The sequence below is a fragment of the Dermacentor andersoni genome, chromosome 1 (genome assembly GCF_023375885.2).
Source record: "Dermacentor andersoni chromosome 1, qqDerAnde1_hic_scaffold, whole genome shotgun sequence".
Taxonomy (NCBI): Eukaryota; Metazoa; Arthropoda; class Arachnida; order Ixodida; family Ixodidae; genus Dermacentor; species Dermacentor andersoni.
Window position 1 is genome coordinate 48,567,297 of NC_092814.1, and position 21,045 is coordinate 48,588,341.

General features: G+C 41.0%; 1 protein-coding gene across 1 annotated transcript in view; it reads left to right on the forward strand.

The window, feature by feature from the left end:
• The window catches only part of flr (actin-interacting protein 1 flr), a 46,610-nt gene that overhangs the window by 17,931 nt on the left and 7,634 nt on the right, over positions 1-21,045 (forward strand). Inside the window, exons 6-15 of the mRNA XM_050194525.3 lie at positions 87-164; positions 268-345; positions 432-523; positions 8,854-8,995; positions 10,071-10,152; positions 10,253-10,406; positions 10,637-10,721; positions 11,305-11,415; positions 15,389-15,556; positions 17,321-17,471. Coding sequence (XP_050050482.1) covers positions 87-164; positions 268-345; positions 432-523; positions 8,854-8,995; positions 10,071-10,152; positions 10,253-10,406; positions 10,637-10,721; positions 11,305-11,415; positions 15,389-15,556; positions 17,321-17,471 — 1,141 coding nt within the window. The remainder of the gene's footprint in view (positions 1-86; positions 165-267; positions 346-431; positions 524-8,853; positions 8,996-10,070; positions 10,153-10,252; positions 10,407-10,636; positions 10,722-11,304; positions 11,416-15,388; positions 15,557-17,320; positions 17,472-21,045) is intronic.

Here is a 21,045-nt window from a genome sequence, read left to right on the forward strand (position 1 = left end):
TATGTGGTAGTGATGTAATCTGTATGCACAACAAACAGTATTGTTCTGCTTTTCAAAAACACTGAACAGGCATTTCTCTTCCTCAGGACCATGCTCGTTTTGTCCAGTCTGTTCGATTTTCACCTAATGGTGAACTGTTTGCAAGCGGAGGCTTTGATGGAAAGGTCAGCCTAGTTTATCTCTACTATGGTATGATGCATGCATAAATTTTTTAGTCACTATTTTTGGTATTACAGTGTGCTAACATATTTCTGGTTTTTCTTTCAGATGTTCCTTTACAATGCCAGCACATATGAAAAAGTTGGTGAATTTGGGTCTCCAGCGCATAGTGGTGGCATCTACGCTGTAAGCATTGGTACTTTTGTTTACGAAAGAATGGGTATTCAATCCATAGTAATTTTGTTTGCTCTTATGGTTTGCACTTCTTACAGGTCGCTTGGAGTCCTGACAACACCAAGATTCTCACTGCATCTGGGGACAAGACCTGCAAGATCTGGGATGCAAGCACATTATCAGTTGTCACGTAAGTGTTTTCTCTATTCTTCTTGGTTATGGAGATCTCTTCCTTGCATCTCTATTTTTCGTGTTAGAACAACAAGCTGCTTTGCAAACCTTGCCTACATGCCAGTTCTGTAAATTTTAAATTTGGGACATGTTTGTGTTATTCTAATTACACATTCTTTGTTTCAGCTTGTGTATCATGTTTTCTGCAAGTTATTGTTTTTGCAATGACAAATTTTGCATATGCGTTTTGCCTGAACAATGTCACAGTATCTTCGTATTTTTTATGTGCAATTTAATGTTCTTAATGTGGCATGTAATCGACATGAAATGCTGTTGACAGGTGATCAAAATTAGCAGGAGACCCTTTGCTGATCTTTCATAGGCATCACCCTTGAGTTTCTTTTTGGTATACTTGAGAAATTTTTTATTCTTAGTTTCTTTTGCTAATATTACTATGTAGAATTACTATATAGAATGAAGGTACTTTTCATGTCAAACGTGGATTCGTTATAACAAGTCAGGAGTGGGACTACTGCACTTGTGCCATTTTGATACAAACGCCAGTTCCTGTGCCAAACTGCGCCAAACACAGATAATTGACCTAAATTGCGCCACGCTGGGCCAGAATGGCTTCGGCATGCGTGCTTCGACAGTGGTCGCAAACAGCAAGTGGATTCCTTCTCCAAAAAAGAGTGCAGCCATTCACATTCCGCACACCACGCGACAGCGGCTCTCGCAATGTTTCTCGTAATTTTTTCGCTAATAACACCGGACTTTTCCGCGCTTCCAGCAAGTGGCCGGCGCACGTGTGGCCACTCTTGGCTGTTGTCGCTGCTGTCGGCACGGCCAGGGTGGCTGTATTTAGAGCGTGCTAGAATACAGTTGAATGGGCCGAGCGATCCCTAGCTGAGGTGCAAAACAACGAAAGGTAGGCTGAGGATGCAGCATGCGAACTAGATAGTAGGGAGGCATGCGCTACAGCGAGTTCAGTGGACAGGCGTCTCTGGCTCCAGGGCCAGTACAACATAAAACTATTCCAATCTGTTTTTATGCCCATATGGGTGAGGCCTGAGCCATTTTGACCTATCGTGGAAGGCTAATGGTGAATTTGCAATAAAAAGTATCAGTTTAGGCTGAAAGACGAATCATCGTTTGCGATAGCAAATTAGTAGACAGCTATACGAAGTAAGGATAGTTGTTCTATTGGCCATATTAATTTGTGAACATTCACTTACTAACTAAATTAACAAGTATGGTGTTAGCGCACACAACCAAGCCTGAAAACATTTCGCTCAACGACTGCGGAAACTTGCTATTAAAACGCTGAAGTGATGAAGTGTGGCAGCAGCAACGAGCAAATTGCCCTTTGTGCTGCCTTGCTTCAACGCGAACCAAGCAGCGAAAACACAGCGCACACGAAGCTATCAGCACTCGCACTCTGTCCCCATTGCAGATAGTTTTCAAGATAGGCCGTGCCATACGCAGCAGCTGCCGGAGTAAAACCCTGCCCTCCTCTCCCCCACCAGTGCCTTACGCGCAGTGCAAAACAGCGTGCTTCCTCCCCACTTTCCTCCCTAGCGCACACGAGATTGAGCCACCATCGTCAGGTCACCCTCGCATGCTTTCACTCGCACATACAGCATACGGCGCATGGCAACAATGTTATCGCCCCTTGACTTTATACGGAACATTGTTGCGACAGCAGAAATTTGCCTGGAGTGTCCATATAATCGCTATTGCAATAAAAACAAATTATGGTAGTTTTATGTTATTCCAACCCAGGCTCTCTGGGTATGCGGTGACATATATGATGACTCAGAAATTATGTTACTGCATTGATTGGACCGCCTAATTCAAGAACATTTTCTGCTATCATAAGCATCGGCGCAGGAATATATATTTCGATTTTAGTGCCACTGATGTTTTCGGCTTTACAGGAAAGCATGCGCCGTGCCACCGCTCGACTAACTCTTCTCTATTCTAGTACATTATAGCTGAAAAGTGCTCTTTTACTACGTGCTTCGTGTTGGTTTATTCTGTGTTTCATCGTTGTTTCAAAGTGTGCTGTCATATTCCATTATTCCACCAAAATTCAGATTGGCCAGCTCCACAGTGCTTCAAAATGAAATTTTATCTGCTCCAAATGACTCAAATGAAATTTGGTCTGTTCCAAACTGCTCCAAAATGCAATTTTGTCTGCTCCGAACTGCTCTAAAACGCAATTTTACTTGCTCCAAAAATTGCTCCAAAATGACTTTGGGCAGACCACCCCTGACAAGGTTGAACTGCAGTAGTGCTATGGCAATAGCTGCATGGTATGTTATATAGCAGTCATTGTGCTGCTGTGTTTTGGTTGCTCATAAGGGACATTGTAGACTCATACACAGCATAAGGAGATCTTAAAGTCATAACTTGCAGACCACCATGATGTGGGAGGAGTTATGCGAATCTTGATAATAATCATCATCATCAGCCTATTCATGTCCACTGCAGGACGAAGGCCTCTCCCTGCGATCTCCAATTACCCCTGTCCTGTGCCAAGCGATTCCAAATAGCACTCGCAAATTTCCTAATTTTGTCACTCCATCTAGTCTTCTGCCGTCCTCTACTGCGCTTCCCTTCTCTTGGTAACCATTCTGTTACCCTAATGGTCCAACGGTTGTCTAGTCTGTGCATTACATGACCTGCCCAGTGCCATTTTTTTCTCTTAATGTCTATTAGAATACCGTCTATGCCCGTTTGCTCTCTGATCCAAACTGCTATCTTTCTGTCTCTTAAAGTTTTGCCTAGCATTGTTCGTTCCATCGCTCTTTGCGCGGTCCTTAACTTGTTCTCAAGCTTCTTTTGTCAGCCGCCAAGTCTCTGTGCCGTATGTCAGCACCGGTAAAATGCACTGATTGTATACTTTCCTTTTCAATGATAACGGTAAACTCCCATTCAGGAGCTCACGATGTCTGCCTTACACGATCCAGCCCATTTTTATTCTTCTGTGAATTTCCTTCTCATGGTCCGGGTTCCCTGTGATTAGTTGACCTAGGTAAACGTACTCCTCCACAGACTCTAGAGGCTGACTTGTGATCTTTAACTCTTGTTCCCTTGCCAGGTTATTTATCATTGAGAGGTAAATCAGAGGGTAATCATTGGGAGGTAAAATCTCATAATACAATACAATGCATTTTATTGCCATCAGTACCTTAACCCTTTAAGGTGCTGTGTACACAATTGTGTATCCGAAGATTGTGCATCAACAGCAATAGCATTGATGGAAGTAGTGAAGTTTAAGATATGCGGCATACATGTTGAAACACTTCTCTGTGGTGTTGTGCTGCAAGCTTGAAGAAAATGTGCAAAATATTTTAGTAAGATGAGTGGTATGAGTGGTTGGGTATTTTTGCTCGGTGTAAGTAGGTTGCTGTATGCAGCGGGTTCATTTCTCCAATCGTTTTTCACAATATGTTGCGTCAGAAATAATTTTCAAGTGGCTGGATAGGTGCTTTTCAAGCCTGCTAGACATGAAATAGCTGATGTTCTCATACCTGATGTTCCTGTAGTGAGTTCTTGTGTCGAGTGCACATTCTGTAAACTTGACAAAACTTCCTAAAGAATTGAAAATTCTTATTGTATTCTGCAGTACAATTTTTATGATTTTGAAGATGTAAGGAATGTGGTGAAATTAAATTTTAAATCAACAGAATGCATTGATGCCTGAAAGGATTAAGATGGAGGAGGTTGGAAAAAAAGTGAAAGCGCTTGATTAGGTTCCATCTCCTTTTTGCAGCAGGCACCAGCAGGAGACGATTGACCATTTTAGCTATGAATAACAAAGGAAATGCACTTGAACTTGCACAGTATAAAATAAAGAAAATTGCATATCAGCTTGCGCAGTTGAGGGGAAAAAAAATACGAAGACATGGCTAGTATGTAGTTGACAAACAGAGTATTGAAAAGAACATTGTTTTGTAAAAGAGATTAAGGACATTTTGGACTGATTATATTTAAGGAAGAGGTGCTGAGGTGTCTAACCTTATAACATAAAGAATTCATGCAAGGCGGAGCTACTGACATTGTTTATGTCAATGTATGTCTCAGATAATTTGTTTAATACTAGTGGTAACTGCTATCCTAATGTTTGGCATCCATAGTTCTGACTGCTTATAACAACGAATGTGGTTTGTAGTGGTATGGGTGCGGGTGCGATTCATATGAAAGCAGTGGAACAAAGCGAGGCATATTTTCTATGTGCTTGTTTTTTGTTTTTTTTCTATATGTGCATAATATTTTATATGTATACAAGTTAAATACTATTATAATTTTTGGTCTCTAATTATTTGTCTTGCCAAATGTCTCCAGGGTAAATTAAAAACAATGCTAAGACCACATTTCTCAAGGACGGCTAATTTTTGAAGGTTAGTTGATGTAGTAGTCCCTCAGACCAGTGTACTATTATTCATATGTGAGTAGACTAAAGTGTGATGCAGGAACAACTTTCGTTTTTTGTGGCATAAATACCTCTATAATGTGACACAGGCGTATGGCTTTGTATTTCAATGCTATATCTTTTATGTGGTCGATCCATGGCATATTTTCTGAAAATATTACCCCCAGTGATTTAAACGATTTTACAAATTCAAATTTTTGTGAGTTATAAAGACCCAAGTTCACTGTGCTTCTTATTTTTTGGGTGAAAAGTACTGCCATAAATTTGTCGACATCAACTCTGAGTGCATTTTGATGCGACCAAACTTCTAGTTGTCCTAGCAAACTGTTTCCATTAATTGTTAGATCACTGCCAGAATCTCCAGAAAGGAACAAGGTTTTATCGTCAGTGTAAATTATAAAACAAGCATTAGAGTTTGTGTTAGCAATTTCACTAAAGTATAGTGTGAACAAAAGTGGACCTATAATGCGCTATTCAGGTAGGCCACAGGACACATTTTGCATCAATGACTTCTATTTTTTTAATTGTACATATTGCTGCCTGCATTACTAGTAGGACTGCACTATAAGTAACACTTTGCCTCTTATTCCATAATACTCTAGCTTCTTGAACAAAATGTTATGATTTATGCAGTCAAATGCCTTCATAGGATCTAGAAATTTTCCTAGTACCATGTTCCTGCACTCAAAATTACTTAATAGAATATACTCTTTTTGGTGTAGCAGTGCCAGTTTTGTTGATCAGTTCTTCTGAAAGCCATACTAAGAGGCTGTAATAGTATTGTATTTATCTAAAAATCTTTCAAATCGTTTTAAAATGAACTTTTCGATAAGTTTTGAGAACACTAGGAGAATGCTAGTTGGCCTATAATTACCTAAGATGCTCTGGTTACTTTTTTAATGAATAACCACTACTCTTGTAATTTGCATTTTTGATGTAAAATCAGCAGTTTCTATGTATAGATAATAAATATATTTGAAAGGTGTAGTTATTGCATGAATGACATGCTTGAACGGATGTATCTGTATTTCGTCTGCATCGCATGAGGGGATATTTTTTAGTTCTAAGTTCTATGAGTGCTAAAACAACTTCCAATGTGATGATTGGTTCAAAAAACACAGGACACTTACTGATTTTTATGTTACATATACTAGTAGTAGGAGACAGTTCTTGTGTGAAAAACTTGTTAAACTTATTCACAAGGTGACTACCTTCGTATGCATAACCATAACTATTAATTTGTCTTGGTTTCTCACTGGACAGTGGACGTCAAGAGATTGAAGCTTACTCAAAATTTTTTCATAGCAGCCGAGTGCGGTCTCAAATTATGCTTCATAATATTGACACGCATACTTCTTCTATATTGACACGTATACATGCAGGATGCACCTGCATGTATCAGAAGTTTCTCAGATGTTATCTATAGTTATATCTGTTGTCACTCGTCACCGAACCTTTTGTAGTCTGATTTTATGCACAATGCAAATTGTGTAGTACTTTCTTGAAGGCAAGCAGACACCAGAGATTATGCTGGAACCTTTAACGAGTCATGTATAAACACCGACACGCTTGACCCGCTGATGAGATTTTCAGTGATTGCCGGCTTTGCTCGCTGCTATCATTGTGGTTTGAATGTCACTTTTTGGGGCACAAGTTCGCCCAATAAAGAGTTAGTTTTGTGGTACACCGTTTTTGCTACTGTGTTCTTCACCGTCTCTACTAGAGAAAATATTGAATTTTAGCATTTCACAGATCAGTGTTCAATTTCTGTACTGCCTGAATTGCTCGAGGATCGAAACATCTCTAGAGTCTGCAAATACCGGACACAGCTGGTCCTTTCTTTTTATCCCTGCATGGAGTTCACGGGATATCCATAGCTTCCTTACTTTCTTGATTTGCATTTTAAATTTGGAAAGAAGTATTTCTAGCAGCATTTTTGGGGAAATTAATCAAATGCTCTCACTGCATCTTTTTCAGCAAAGATGTCGTCCCAGTTTCCACTAAAGATATTGGCATGAAATTTTATAGGGAACTTTTGATTACACACTGGACTAGATAGTTTCATGACTCTGGCATTTTGAGATCATTTTTTGCACAAGCAGACAAATCCCCATGTGGTCCCTTTCATCACAGCAGGCAACTCCTATGTGAATAATGTCAGGGTCAATATTTGTCAAGAATAATCAGTGCATGTGCAGGATTCAGATGTAACGCATGTGGGTATAGTGTTCATGTTGTTGATTCCAATCCATCTAAATAAAATGTCAAAATTGACACCTGTTGATGTTTCACGTGACATATCTATATTGAAGTTGCTACCTATGAGGAAGTCGTACTTATCTTTTGTTACAAAGGCAAGGTAGGAATCCAATGTTTTAAGGAATGAAGATAAGTCAGCCAACAGCAGCCTATGGAATACAGAAATAACAACGTTGTTCATTATACAGGACAATATTTCAACGTCATTCAACATAATACACCATTGATTCAACTCTTCACAATCAAGGCTCATTTATAAGCATGCATACACCAGCACTGCAGCATGTGTTGCGATTTAAAGCAAATATGGAAAAACAAGTTAGTTCAAATCTGTCATTGTCAGTTAGCCAAGTTTCCGATACCATAATCACATCAAAAAAGAAGCCAGAGCTGTCTAGAAGAGTTGTAAACTCATCTAGCTTGTTCTTAATTCATCATGTTTTTACATGAAAACGTTTCAGTGACCATTAGTTGTGTTGTTGAAGAGAGGCACTATTACGGATCTCATGGGGGAGTAGGTACGCGATAAGTGTCATCATTAATGTGTGTCTATGTAGCTGTGAACACTGGCACAGAACTAAAGCACCACACGTGCGAGGCCACTCTCATCTTCCACAACTCGAGCCTTGTCAACTTCCTTCATGCGAATAAAAACTTTACCATTCGCTTGCCAAACAAAACGGCAGTCGTCTTTGAGGGCTCATTCTTTAGTGACCAGATGAAGGTGCCGCATTTTTTGCGTGAAAGTGTCGCTGAGGTAGACAGCCTGGCCATTCTCTTTAATATTTCTGTTGTGAAGCGACTGATCTCTTTGTTTGTCTTGTTGAGATTGCACAATGATTGCTACTCCTTGCTCCCCTTTGCAGGAAGTCTATGATACACCTCATTGCCGCTGTCAGTGATCTCCGCCACTTTGATTTGCTTGGCCACTTCATTAATTTTTGCCATAAGGTTCTAGTGTTCCGTTTTCAGCACACATTGTATTTCTAGATTTTTTCTCCTGCTTTGCATTTCAAGAGCTCTCAAGTTTGCATTTATCTGACGGTGTTCTTTGTCTGATTGCACATTTTCAACTTTTTCTAGCCTTTACCCTAGTTGACCACTTTCCTTGTCTTCATTGTCCAGATGACCCAAAATTTCATCAAAATGATCGGACATAGTCTGGGTTGATTGTTTGATGTTCTTAGCTTTGTCCTTTAGGAGTATTAGAACATCCAGCTTTGGCTGACCTCAACAAAAGTGGTAGCAATGTCAAATCTAGAATTAACATCATCTAGGACCATTTGCGCAGGGCAAGAAGCTCCCACTTTACACGTTGGATGGACGAGTGCCATGCGAAAGCAGGCATTAATCAATCTTCCTTATGATTTGGTTGTTCTGGAGCAGCCCTGTAAATTATACAAATTCTGACATTCTTTTCATTTAATAAGGCTATCGATATCTGTGCGTCTATCACATGAGAGGCAAACCTCTTCAGTGTGGGTGGCCAAGGCAGCAAGTCTGGTGCACAAGTTTGGCAGCAGAAGCTACAGGAGAGCCTGTAGCCATTATGCTGCACTTGGCCTGTAGGCTTGAGAGAATGATTAGAATTCAAAATTCGATTGCTACAAAATGTGGCTCCTGGTTTCTTCATATCTGTTACTGCATTGCAGCGAGTTTGTCATGGGTACGGACGTTATGGACCAGCAAGTTAGTTGTCTTTGGCAAGGAGACTACCTGCTCTCAGTATCTCTCTCTGGATTCATCAATTACCTGGATGTCAACAACCCTGAGAAGCCACGAAGAGTGATCAAGGTCAGCAAACTATTAAATTGTTCAATTTAACCTCCAGTCAAATTTGGTGGGCCAGCATCTTCTAGAGTGTGCTACCAGGGCTGGCTTACTCTCCCCGAGTTCGTCCTTGAGTTTGCATCAGCAAATGGACTGTACCTTTTGCTCAACATGACCCATGCCATCTGTTCCCCTTGCAAAGGGCTGGCTGAAGCACCTCATTAGCCAATGCTGTAGCACAGTAGTGTGCATTTTTATTCTGACAACTTTGAAAGTTATTGCACGTACTGCTGCTTCTTTTTCACTAAATTCCAATGCAAAATTCCATTTTTTTGGCCTGCATTGTTCAGTAAAGCACTTTGCATCTTTGTGTGCCTCGTTCGTCCAGAAAAAATATAAAACCACTGCTGTATGCACATTTTGCCAGTAGAACTGTTGCATAGACGTAAACTGGTTTCGCTGCTTGTCTAGGTCTAAAAGTCTTTGCAAACCAGCAGGCAACTATTGCAAGTGTTCTGTGAAATGATGCAGGCCAAGAAATGCTATGTTTTTCTGAGAGTCCACTGATGTTAAAGCAGTGGTAAGTGCTTAATAATCAAGTTTTAAAATTGTTAGAATAAAATCTCTGGTATCTGTATATTGCTTTAGGCAGTTTATGAGGTGTGTGAGTTGTCATGTTTTCTGTGTGACTCCACCTCTGTCTTTCACAGTGTCTAGGAAGCTGAAAGCAACCTTGTCGAAATGTGTCGCAGGAGTTGGAGGATCAGTGTGGACTTATTTCCGCTACTCCTCTGATGACTACTATGCCTACAAATTTTTGTTGTACAAACACAGAGTTGTTTCTTTTCTTCTTTTTGTTACTGTAGCACTCAGGCACTCAGGCCTTCATAATCTTTTTGTTTAAAGTGTGTGGGCATGTATAAGACAAAGAATTAAAAAAGAAAGCAAGAGGAGAAACTGAACTGAAATGTTCTGTGTGCTGATGCAATACAGAGCACAATATCCAATCTGCTGTCTTCTCTGCACTTAGCATAACCAAACTTGATGTGGGTTTATTGTTTACAGGGATGTTCACCAATTTGAATAACTTTTTTTCCAGGGCCATCACAAGTCCATCACAGCACTTGCTGTGAGTCCAAACAGAGAGACAATATACACAGGCAGTCACGATGGTTGCATCAGTATCCTTGTGCATAGTACTTGCTTTGTGTGCGATTTGTCTTTTTGGAGTCTTGCTTAAGTTACCAACAGGCCTGGTTGTATTCCTTGATAGCAGCGCATGCTTCTGGGATGCTGCATCGGGAGACCAGGATCGAGTATCTGGAAACAGCCACAGCAACCAAGTACAGGACATGTGCACTGGCACAGACTCCATCTACACTTGTGGCCTAGATGACACTGTGCGGTCCATAAGCTTGCTGTCGAATCAGTACTCGTAAGTGTTATTTTCATTTGCCTTGCATGTGCTTTCTATAAAGCTGCCTATTGATATATAAAAATTTAGCACTGTGTAATTTCAAGAGCTTTTTTCTGCTGTGCACACGTGATATAGTACTCTCTTCTTTTTTATGTGTGTTATATATTATCATTGTGTGTTGTATTGAAGTGTGTCCATATTTTACATGCCTTTATTGCTTTAAAGTTCATATGCTTTTCTTTTGCAAGAAACCTGTGTGTCAAAATGGACTCGCAACCACGTGGCATGGCTACAGTGGATGGAAATTTGGTCGTTGTGGCAGACATTTGCGATGTGAGTGTTATTTTTTTCGTATGATGAGCTTGAAATCTGATTATGTGATTGCTCATAGGTTAAGCAAATTTCACATTTATCCATGTCTTCTTTTAGCACCGAATAACAAATAAGCATGAGATAGCTTCCAGCTGGTTTTATTTCAAGCTGACAAGGTTTTAAGTAAAACTGCTTTTAGTAATAAAGCTTAGCGACATTGTGACAGGAACTTCCAAAAAACTCAAAATTCATGTAACAAAAACAAGTAACTGCAAGCATGTGGTCAATGTCTGATGCAGTTCATACTGCAGAATAGGGGCTGTATTATGCAATGATCCTTTTCATTTTCTAATCTTTTTTGTCCATCATTGGCTGCCATAACACCACTCTTTCATTGTCACCTGTATTGCCCCTCGCTGTTATCGGTTATAGGAAATTTAGGATAGAAGGATACGAATCTTTATGTAATATGGCCTCAGCAGTCCTTCCGATGTTTGTTGCTAAACAGCAGTATGAAGTGTTAAATGCTGCTGACATCAGCTTGCCAAAGTACACATTGCTTAGTAAAACTTAAATTGGTCCTTCACTTTTGTTTCTAATGCAGATCTCGTTGGTGGAAAACGACATGAAGGTTGCTTCACATCCTGTGGAATATGAACCAAGTTGTGTCACTATGCACCCTCAAGAGCCAGACCTTGCTGTTGGTGGGGCTAGGGTCAGTGTAAACCTTGTGATGCTGCTTCTAGTTCCTTTTCTGTTTTATTGTACACACCTAGATATGAAATTGTTTTAGCATAGAAGGTTCTGAAGTCTAAAAATGGAGTGGACAGTTACAGCCCATTCAAAATAGGATCAAGAGGAGAAATCAGAATGAGGAAGGGGTAAATAAGTGCAAAAATGTTCAGTATTCATACAGAATATATATAATGCAGTTAATGAAACAGATGATTATGAACTTGCAGTTGAGAAACTGTAATTCATTACTCTATGGTGTGCTTTATGTGCATTTCTCGGAGTAGGTGGCTCAGTAAACAAAGATGTCATGCAAAGCTTTTCTTCACTGGGGTTCATAAAAAGCAGGTACTACGCTACACGCTAGGGCAGAAAGTCTAGCGTTGCGTCTTATTTCGATATGGTGTTGAAAGGTGCAGTACACTGTGAATGAGTGCATGGTACACAACAAGCAAACATTTTGAAAAGGCTTAACTTGTCCATTGATGTTAAGAACCAAACTGCAGCACTGGTACCAAATGGCAGAAGAAACATGGTACCAAACCACAGAGAAGAGGTGCTGACATCTAATAGTCGTCATGCTTCCAAGATTTGTAGAGACCAAGCTTATGCCTTGTTGGTCACTGTTAATTTGTTGCATGTCCTGAGGGAGTTCAAGTTTTCAGATGTCGATTAAAATCTACTTCTAAAGCTCGGACTCATGAGGACATACAAAATCAATTCAAATAATCTATTGTAGCACTGTACAAATGAACAAGTACTAAGAACACAGCACGAGCGCTAAAAACGTGCTATATGCGACAACCTCGATACAAATCAAGAAAATTCTGAAGGTCCTTCTACAAGTTATTCAATATTCAGCAGAAATTAGTTAGAAATTTGTAGTGAAATGAACTTATTTGGATTACTCTGTGATGGTCCTCGATGATTGGTCATGGAAGCAGTCACTGTACAGGTGAACTTGAAGTGCCAATATCGACTGTAAAGCTTGGTTGGAATTGTTATTGTGCACAAAGAGCAAATGATTGAGGACCTTGAGGAACAGAGAGATTGTAAGAGTGGGGTTGAAGATAAGTATGCAGAAGACAAAGACAGTGATGAATAGCTGGGCAAACGGACAAGCCTTCAGGATTGCCAGTCAGCCTCTAGAGTCTGTGAAGGAGTATGTATACCTAGGTCAATTAATCACAGGGAACCCTGATCATGAGAAGGAAATTCATAGAAGAATAAAAATGGGTTGGATCGCATACGACGGCAGTAATTGTCAGCTCCTGACTGGAAGCTTACCATTATCATTCAAAAGTAAGGTGTACAATCAGTGCATTTTACCAGTGCTGACATATGGGGCAGAGACTTGGGAGACTGACAAAGAAGCTTGAGAGCAAGTTAAGGCCCGTGCAATGAGTGATGGAACGAAGATTGCTAGGCAAAGCATTAAGAGACAGAAAGAGAACAGTTAGGATCAGAGAGCAAACAGGTATAGACGACATTCTAATTGACATCAAGAGAAAAAAAATGGAGCTGGGCAGATCATGTAATGCATCGGTTAGATAACGGTTGGACCATTAGGGTTACAGAGTGGGTACCAAGAGAACGGAAACGCAGTCAAGGACGGCAGAAGACTAGGTGGAGCGATGAAATTGAGAAATTCGCGGGCGCTAGTTGGAATCGGTTGGTGCAGGACAGGGGTAATTGGAGATAGCAAAGAGAGGCTTTCGTCCCGCAGTGGACATAAAACAGGCTGATGATGATGATGATGACAAAGAGCACACCTATTTTAGTCTGTTCCACTTCTACTTTTAAGTTCATTTCAGCCTGCTATAACTGTACCTACACTGTCTCTCCTGCAAGTTTCTAGTGGTTTACAATGTTCAAGACATGCCAATGAAAGCAGCCCACTTATGTCATGTCTATCAGCGCACATGCAGGTTCCTATATCAATCAATCAATCAATCAATCAATCAATCAATCAATAAATCAATCAATCAATCAATCAATCAATCAATCAATCAATCAATCAATCAATCAATCCATGTTTTTATTATTTTGCAAACTATTTTACAGGTCAGCATATACAGAAGGAGGTCCCATAGCCAAAGACTGAATTGGGGCCTTCTATTATAGTTTGTTTTCTTGCGCTTGTCCATGCTTTTGTGCCATTTCTGCCTTCCATGTATTCTTACTTGGTTTTGTCTGGGTTTTGTCTTTCCACCCACATTCTCTTGTATTAGACCTTTTTTCTTTCTTTGTAAACTGTGTACAGAGCAAATGTTTGTGGCACATGCCCAACAATGTCAACAGAAAATGCCTGATCGAAGTGCTGCTCCAGTTGCAGCAAACTGCATCATGATAAAGATCCTGCCACATGCTATGCGAAATTGTCACTTTTCATGTGTATCATGCCACACCTGTGCTAAAATGCACCTACTTGAAGAAGTTCCCTTTCCCTACCATCTATTTGCATGGCTGGCTAACGCATAATGGGGACAAAATTGAAGCCAATTATGCTTTTTACCTTTTTTCTTCCTTCCCTGGTTTTGGCCGTGTGTTTCAGTAACGCTTCCTAAATTTTGTTGATGCCTACAGTCCGAAATGCAATGGGAGCCAGTGGTCAACTGCGGTAGTGCCATGTTTCCAAACATGTTAATCACGTCGTTGTGATTTGTGCCACACACAGCCGCTGCTTCTCTGTTTCAGCTTTCATAGTTCACTCTATTTTCTGCATAACATGCACTGAAATAAAGTTGATGTAACCCTAAATGTACCCCATAATGCGGTGTCCTCTAAGTGACCACTGATTTTGCATTACTGGGCAGGCATTGAAAAATGTACAGCAGGTTGTGGTTTCAGTTACAACACATGCACATCGATACCTGTGGAGCGCCAGTGCCGACATGCTCATTTGCTTGATGATAGCATCAGAATTGCAGCACAAGTGAAAAAATTTTTCTTAAAAAAAAAGCATACTGGCTGTAAGTCATGATCACTTTTTCATACCTCCTGTCTCTTGGTGTGGCAGCTAACCTGTAGTTTCGTTTTCACTAACATGGATAGAATTTTTGACAACAAAAGATAATTGGTACAGTGTGAAATTTGGCCAGTTCTATTTTTAAGTGTAATGCTTGACAATATTGTGCTATTTAGCTTATTCATCTTTTCATGGCATCTTTCTATGCATATTGCATACTGAAACACTTTGTAAGCATGCACTTCAGTGACACAATTTTTTGCCACCAACAGTAGTCGTTTTCATGGTCAGTTTGTGATATATCAATGGTTTCTGTACACATGTAATTCGTGCTTCTTATGTGATATGTGTTAGTAGTTTACAAATTTTCTTTGATGTAATTTTGGACACACATCATTGTGAGAGCGCACCTCTGTGATGCACGTCTTTTACGATAGCTTAATTGTTACGACAAGTCCAGCACATTTTATTATGACTGAGCTGCCCAAATTGACAGAGAGGTAATGAAGAAAACGCGACAGACGCTATTCTATCCTTGTTTACAAGAAAGAAAAAAAAAACAAGTAGAATCATTGTCATCCAGTCCCTCTGTTCCGTTTCTGCCTGGAACAGAGTGGTAAGTTGCTGCTCCAAACTGCTGTTTACCTTGCTCCATATTGAAATTTTTCCTTCTTCAAAAGCAAATTTTTGCTCTAATCTGTGATCTTTCCTGCTCCAGAAACCTCTTTGAAAGAGCCAAATGCTGCTTCCATCACTGAAATATTCCTATTACTACATGTAAAGTGACGTGTAGTACTTGTAACTTACCTCTTGGTTGCTCCCTCTGGTTCAAATTATTTTACAAATCAAGGTTCAAAGGACACTTTTTAAACACAGCTCGAATAAGCGATGTCAAATTAAGGGAAGTTGAGCTGTTCTGTTGCATTGTTACTGCTTTTTCATTTTATGGTGGCTTACTCTTTCCGTTTTGTCTTGTATGCACCCCTAGGATCACAAGGTGCACGTATACGTGTTGAAATGTCACAGTATAACGGAGAAAAAAGTGTTGGACCACAGTGGAGCAATCACAGACGTCAGATACTCGCCTGATGGCCAGTACCTGGCTGCATCCGATGCAAACAGGATGGTTCGTCTGTACCTCAGCTCAAGCTACGAGGTACAATGCATGCTTTTTTTAGCTATTCTTGAATTTTTTGTTAAGCATGTGTGCCATTTTGTGTTAAACCATTTACCCTCCTTCACACCCGCTGTGGTCGCTTAGTGGCTATTGTGTTCGGCTACTAAGCATGAGGTCGCAGCATTGAATCCTGGCCATGGCGGTCACATTTGATGGGGGCAATATGCAAAAACACCCGCGTACTTAAATTTAGGTGCACATTAAAGAACCTCAGGTGGTCCAAATTTCCGGTGTCCCTCACTAAGGCGTGCCTCATAATCAGATTGTAGCTTTGGCACATAAAATCTCATAATTTAAATTAATTTTTAACTCCCTTTCACATAAAATCACTGGCTGGGAAACATTTGTAAAATCAGCTTGCTTTATTTCAGCAAAGTTTTGACTCAGTATGAGATTATTGCTCTTTATCTCGGCTAAGAATTTTTTCTGTGTGAAACAGACGTGTGTTGCAATAGTGGTCTCAGTTTTGTTGCGATGAAGGGCTTTTGTGCCTAATGTAAAAATTTTAGTGAAACTGAAAAATATATGGGACTCTTTTTGCAACTATTCTTATCTGAACACACCCAGCTGACACCTCCACTGCAGTGGCATCATTGCACTTTTCCACTAGGCTGGCATCAGTCGTGTATGCCGGGAGCATTTGAGATAGCAGGTATAATTTGAAAGTAGTATCATAAGTTTTTTCCCCAGACCGTCCTTAAACAGCTCACTGAGTGCCTTCTCGTGTGCTTGCTACCTCAACCTACTGAAGTGAAATATGGATACCGGATCCCTGAAAGCCCAAGTTCAACTAATTTTGTGGCTCAGCAGAGACACAAAAGGCACAATCTGAGTCACTTTTCTTTAATACCAAAGAATAAAGAGCTGGGAAAGCAATATAATTGTGATTTTATTATTAAAGCTACACAACCATAGGAATGACCTTACAGGGGTCTAAATATAGGCAAAATTTTTTCACTTCAAATAAATGCAACTTGTTCTTGCAGTGCTAGATTTATCAGTTCTGGGTGGGCTGTCTGCAAAATTTTCGTAAAAAATAGCGATTTCTTTTTAATATGGTGTTAAAATTCTCAAATTTTCGCTACTTTTGCAATGTTGGTGTTTGAAGAATTTTATTACAAAATAAGTATGTAGTGTATCTGCATAGTATTTTCCTTAATGGGAAGAAACTCTGACAATGTGTCAAATGTTTCCAGCTTCATCGCCTTAGCTAAAATGGCCCACGAAGCCACTGATTTCAGGGCCAGTGAGAAAGGCTTGATTGGAAAGCAAAGTTTGGGAATTAAAAAAATCAAATACTGTGGACAACATGTCTTAGTTTCCTTGGGCCAGTAGTTATAATAATTTTACAACTGCCAAAAAGCTTTGGTGATGTACAATGCTATAGTTTTTGAGTGATAGGTCTTCAAAGTTGTAAAATTTGCTAGTCGTGAAAATGCTCTTCTAAGGAAATCTGCACGGCGTATCGCAAAACAAAGGTTGATTCCTTTCTACAGAGGCATTTGCCCGCCTCATAAAAAATTTTCACTAAATACAAAAAATTGTCTAGTACCCCCTAAGTCTGTCCTTATCTGAACACACCCTGCTGTTATTTCTCTTGTTCTAGGAACACTTGAAATTGAACTGCCCTTGCATATTCTGTGAACCAGCATTAATTCATGAATTGCAAACATGTATGTAAAATGTGCAATCATTTCTGCATAAATTGAATTTTTATACGGATGCCCGATTATTTTCTTCTAGCTGGCCCACAAGCTGGACTGGTGCTTCCACACAGCTCGGGTGAACTGCATTGGCTGGTCACCCGACTCAAAGTTTCTTGCTACTGGTAGTTTGGACACTGGTGTGATTGTTTGGAGCACAGAGCATCCCACAAAGCATATCAACATCAAGAGTAAGATGTATTTCTTTTTTTTTAATTGCATTGTTGTGCATTCTTTGCCAGTCTCCATGTGATTGCCTTTGAATTTTCTGAATTTTCACTTAATTTGGAAGTTTGCATTTAATCACATTGGAAAAGAGGGTTGCAGGGGGCTAGTTCCTAGCTTTGTTTTAACGGATCTCATTTAATTTCTCATTAATATGTTAAGCAAGGACTTCATTCTGCTAAGTTATTAGGTGTGTTTTCCCCGCCGTGGTTACTTAGTGGCTAGGTGTTGGGCTGCTAAGCATGAGGTCACGGGATCGAATCCCGGCACGGCGGCGACATTCTGATGGAAGCAAAATGTGAAAACACCTGTGTACTTAGATTTAGGTGCACATTAAGGAACTCCAGGTTGTCCAAATTTCCGGAGCCCCCCACTACTGCATGCCTCATAATCAGATCCTGGTTTTGGCACATAAAACCTCATAATTTAGCATAAAAAGTTAATTCTTGATACCCCACTACGGCATGCCTCATAATCAGATCGGGGTTTGGGCACATAAAACCCCATAATTTCTTTCTCTCTCTCTCTCTTTTTGCCCATTGGCTACGACGTTTAGCTGCTAAGCTCGAAGTCACAGGTTCGACCTCAGCTGCAGCAGCCGCATGTCGATAGAAGCAAAATGCAAAAACGTTTGTGTACTTCGATTCAGGTGCACATTGAAATACCTCGGGTGGTCAAAATTAATCCAGAGTCTCCCATAATTTACTCCAGTGTGCCTCATAATCAAATTTTGCTTTTGGTGCAGAAAACGCCAAAATTATTTAAAAAACATTTTAGGATGTATGCTCAACATAAGATTGCACAAACAAATATTATTGTAATCAGGGGAAACACGGGGAAGGCAGGAGGTGGAAATTCAAGACGACGAGCAAAACAATAACAAAGTGAAAGTGGAAGCCAATGTTTTGACAAGTGGACTGGTCTTTTTCAAGCAAGGTCAGGGAACTGTCGTCTTTCTGCAAGTGAGAATAAAGGAAGCGGCAGAAAATGGTGCTCGTGAGAAAAAAATAAATAAAATGGAATAAATCTATAAATAAAAGAACAAAAGAAAGCCAGCAAAGCAAAGAAAAAACGAAACACTAAGCAACCCAATGGAAAATAACTACATTTGCCTATAGCTTGAAATTTAGCATAGCAAATAAATTCTAAAGCTCCCTTTGAAATGTTTATGCCTGTTGGTTGTATTGTCTTGAACTTATGAATGAGGTATGATTCTCTGTATTTTCTGTCTCGCGCAGAACGGAAATTTGAATGTAGGATGCAGAGTTTAAGTTCATGAAAGTTATGACCTGGTTGGTTGAAATGCTTGGCAATGGCTTTGGAAAGCTGTTTAGCTGTGTCCACTTGATGTCTGTTTAACCTGGCATTCATTGATTTTCCCGTTTCACCTAAAGCCCCGCCATCCACGCGCCACCGCCGACCAGGTTAAGTACCGCCAACCTACCCTCCTCCTCCACGCTCCTCTCTCCTCTGCCACTCACCCCCTTAGCTTCCGGCGTCAAGCGGAACTTGCGTAGCTTCAGCTTCCTGTTCCGAGTGGAAGTGGCGTTATGTTTTTTAGCGTTGTTTACTTTCGCATCGATGGAGAGGCTTTAATTGCACCAGTTGCGGTTTAAACTGTTAATGCGATTCCATCCAAGAACCACCGCCTATTGTAACCAGTGATCTGGTCGTGCTCGCTGCTTCGCGTCAACCTGCGACGGGTTGTGCCACGAGAGACAACGTACAGTGGAATGTAGTGCCTGGGTGCTTGGAGACCACTGCCGTTTTTCGTGCATTTGGAAAACCGCGAACAACTACTTCAGCGGAATACAACAGCTTGTCCCCTTTGCATTCTTCTTATAGTGACCGCCACAGCTCTAGAAACTGCAAGCACAGCGAAAGGGGACGACAGGCAAAGCGAGCGGGCGCAGCATACACACAACAAGCGCGCAGATGCACAAGAATGACGCTTGGTGGAGTGGCTAGAGCATGGTGTAAGACCATGGGCTAGAGTGAGCTACTGAGATTAGTGCTGGCTGCTAAGTACGTGCGGGCATCTCACAATCAGCAATCAAAGCGGAAATTCGCATAGCGCAACTCCAGGAAGCTGTAACGCTGGAACCGGAAATTTCGAAACCGGAAATGCCGGCACAGGATTTGGTGTGAGGGGAAAAAGCGGTGCACTTCAAAGGTTGTCGGTACTTAAAAAAGCAGCGGTGGTGCGTGGATGAAGGGGCTTTAGTTTCACCGATTTATAGTTTCTTACAGAATGAGCCTTCAAGCATATAAATCACGTCGGAACTAGTGCAAGTAAAGCTAGTTTTCACTTCGTGTGTATAACTATTTGCGGTGCTTTTAATTTTAATGTCAGTTTGACGGTGCCTGCAGGTTTTGCACCTGGGGCGACAACATTTTTTATTATGGGGGAATGATGTTGGCTAACTTTTGTGTGCACTAACGTGTGTTTGAAGGGCCCCTCACCAGGCCCCATAGCAAATTTTGATTATATGCTAGAAGTTGTTACGTGTCCTCTAGGGAGTGTTCTGCTGCAAACATTTTTCAAATTGGCTCATTAATAGCCAAGATGAAATATTTCAGTGTTGTGAACTCGTGATTTCTGGAGGCGACCTTCATCGCAAACATAGACGCTCTCTCGACTTGCCCCGTCTAGCTTCTGCAAGTGAAATTCCTTCCCTACGTTCTCCTATACGGGACCTCGAGGATCGCTTGACACATACGTCATGGGCACCGCCTTCATATATTGAATTTTTTTTTTCTCGTCGCTTTATTGAGGTGTGGCGCACTTCCGCTGACAGCGTCGCATGCGAGCTGTTGCGATTGTCTCGTTTAGCACAGCACACGATTTTGCACGCTGTGCATGAGGACACCTGACTAGTGGTATAAGTCTGTGCTACCCGAATACTGAGGCAGACACAAGCGGATCACGGAACATAATCCCGTGCTGGAACACGGTAGAAAAAGACAGTTTTGGTGTCTGCGCGTGCGACTGCTTGATGTTGGAACAAGCAGACGAAATGGAAGTACCTCTCTCTTGCTCCGGTGCGAAGTAAAACAAGAACATGCAGACATTCGGTTTGAGTGTTTTCTTATTTCTCTAAGCTTTAATTCGTCTATTCAAGCAACATATTACACAAATAACAGATGTTGCCTTGAATAATTCTCGAAGTCACGTGTCACCACAAGTGATGTCACAGCACAAACATGTGCGTAGGCGCACTAGCACGTGTGCGTCATCTTCCGGCATGGAGTGCAGCGGCTGCGAGGAGAAGGGAAAACGGCATTCTGTTTGAAGTTTCAGATCTTTCCGCGGTGCATAGCAATTTAATACGTTGCAGACACGATCGTTATTGTGCATTTCCCCACAGGGGCGTCTGCGTCAGCAGGCGTTTGGTGTGTTGTGACACCACGTACCCGAGCACATGAGGGTTGGACCCTCCCTCGTTTAACCGTGCATAGCTTAGCTGTGTCCGGGGAAGAGGGGATCCTGCAGGTTCAGCCGATGCCGAGTGTCAGGACCTTTAAGGCCTCTCGGCGGAG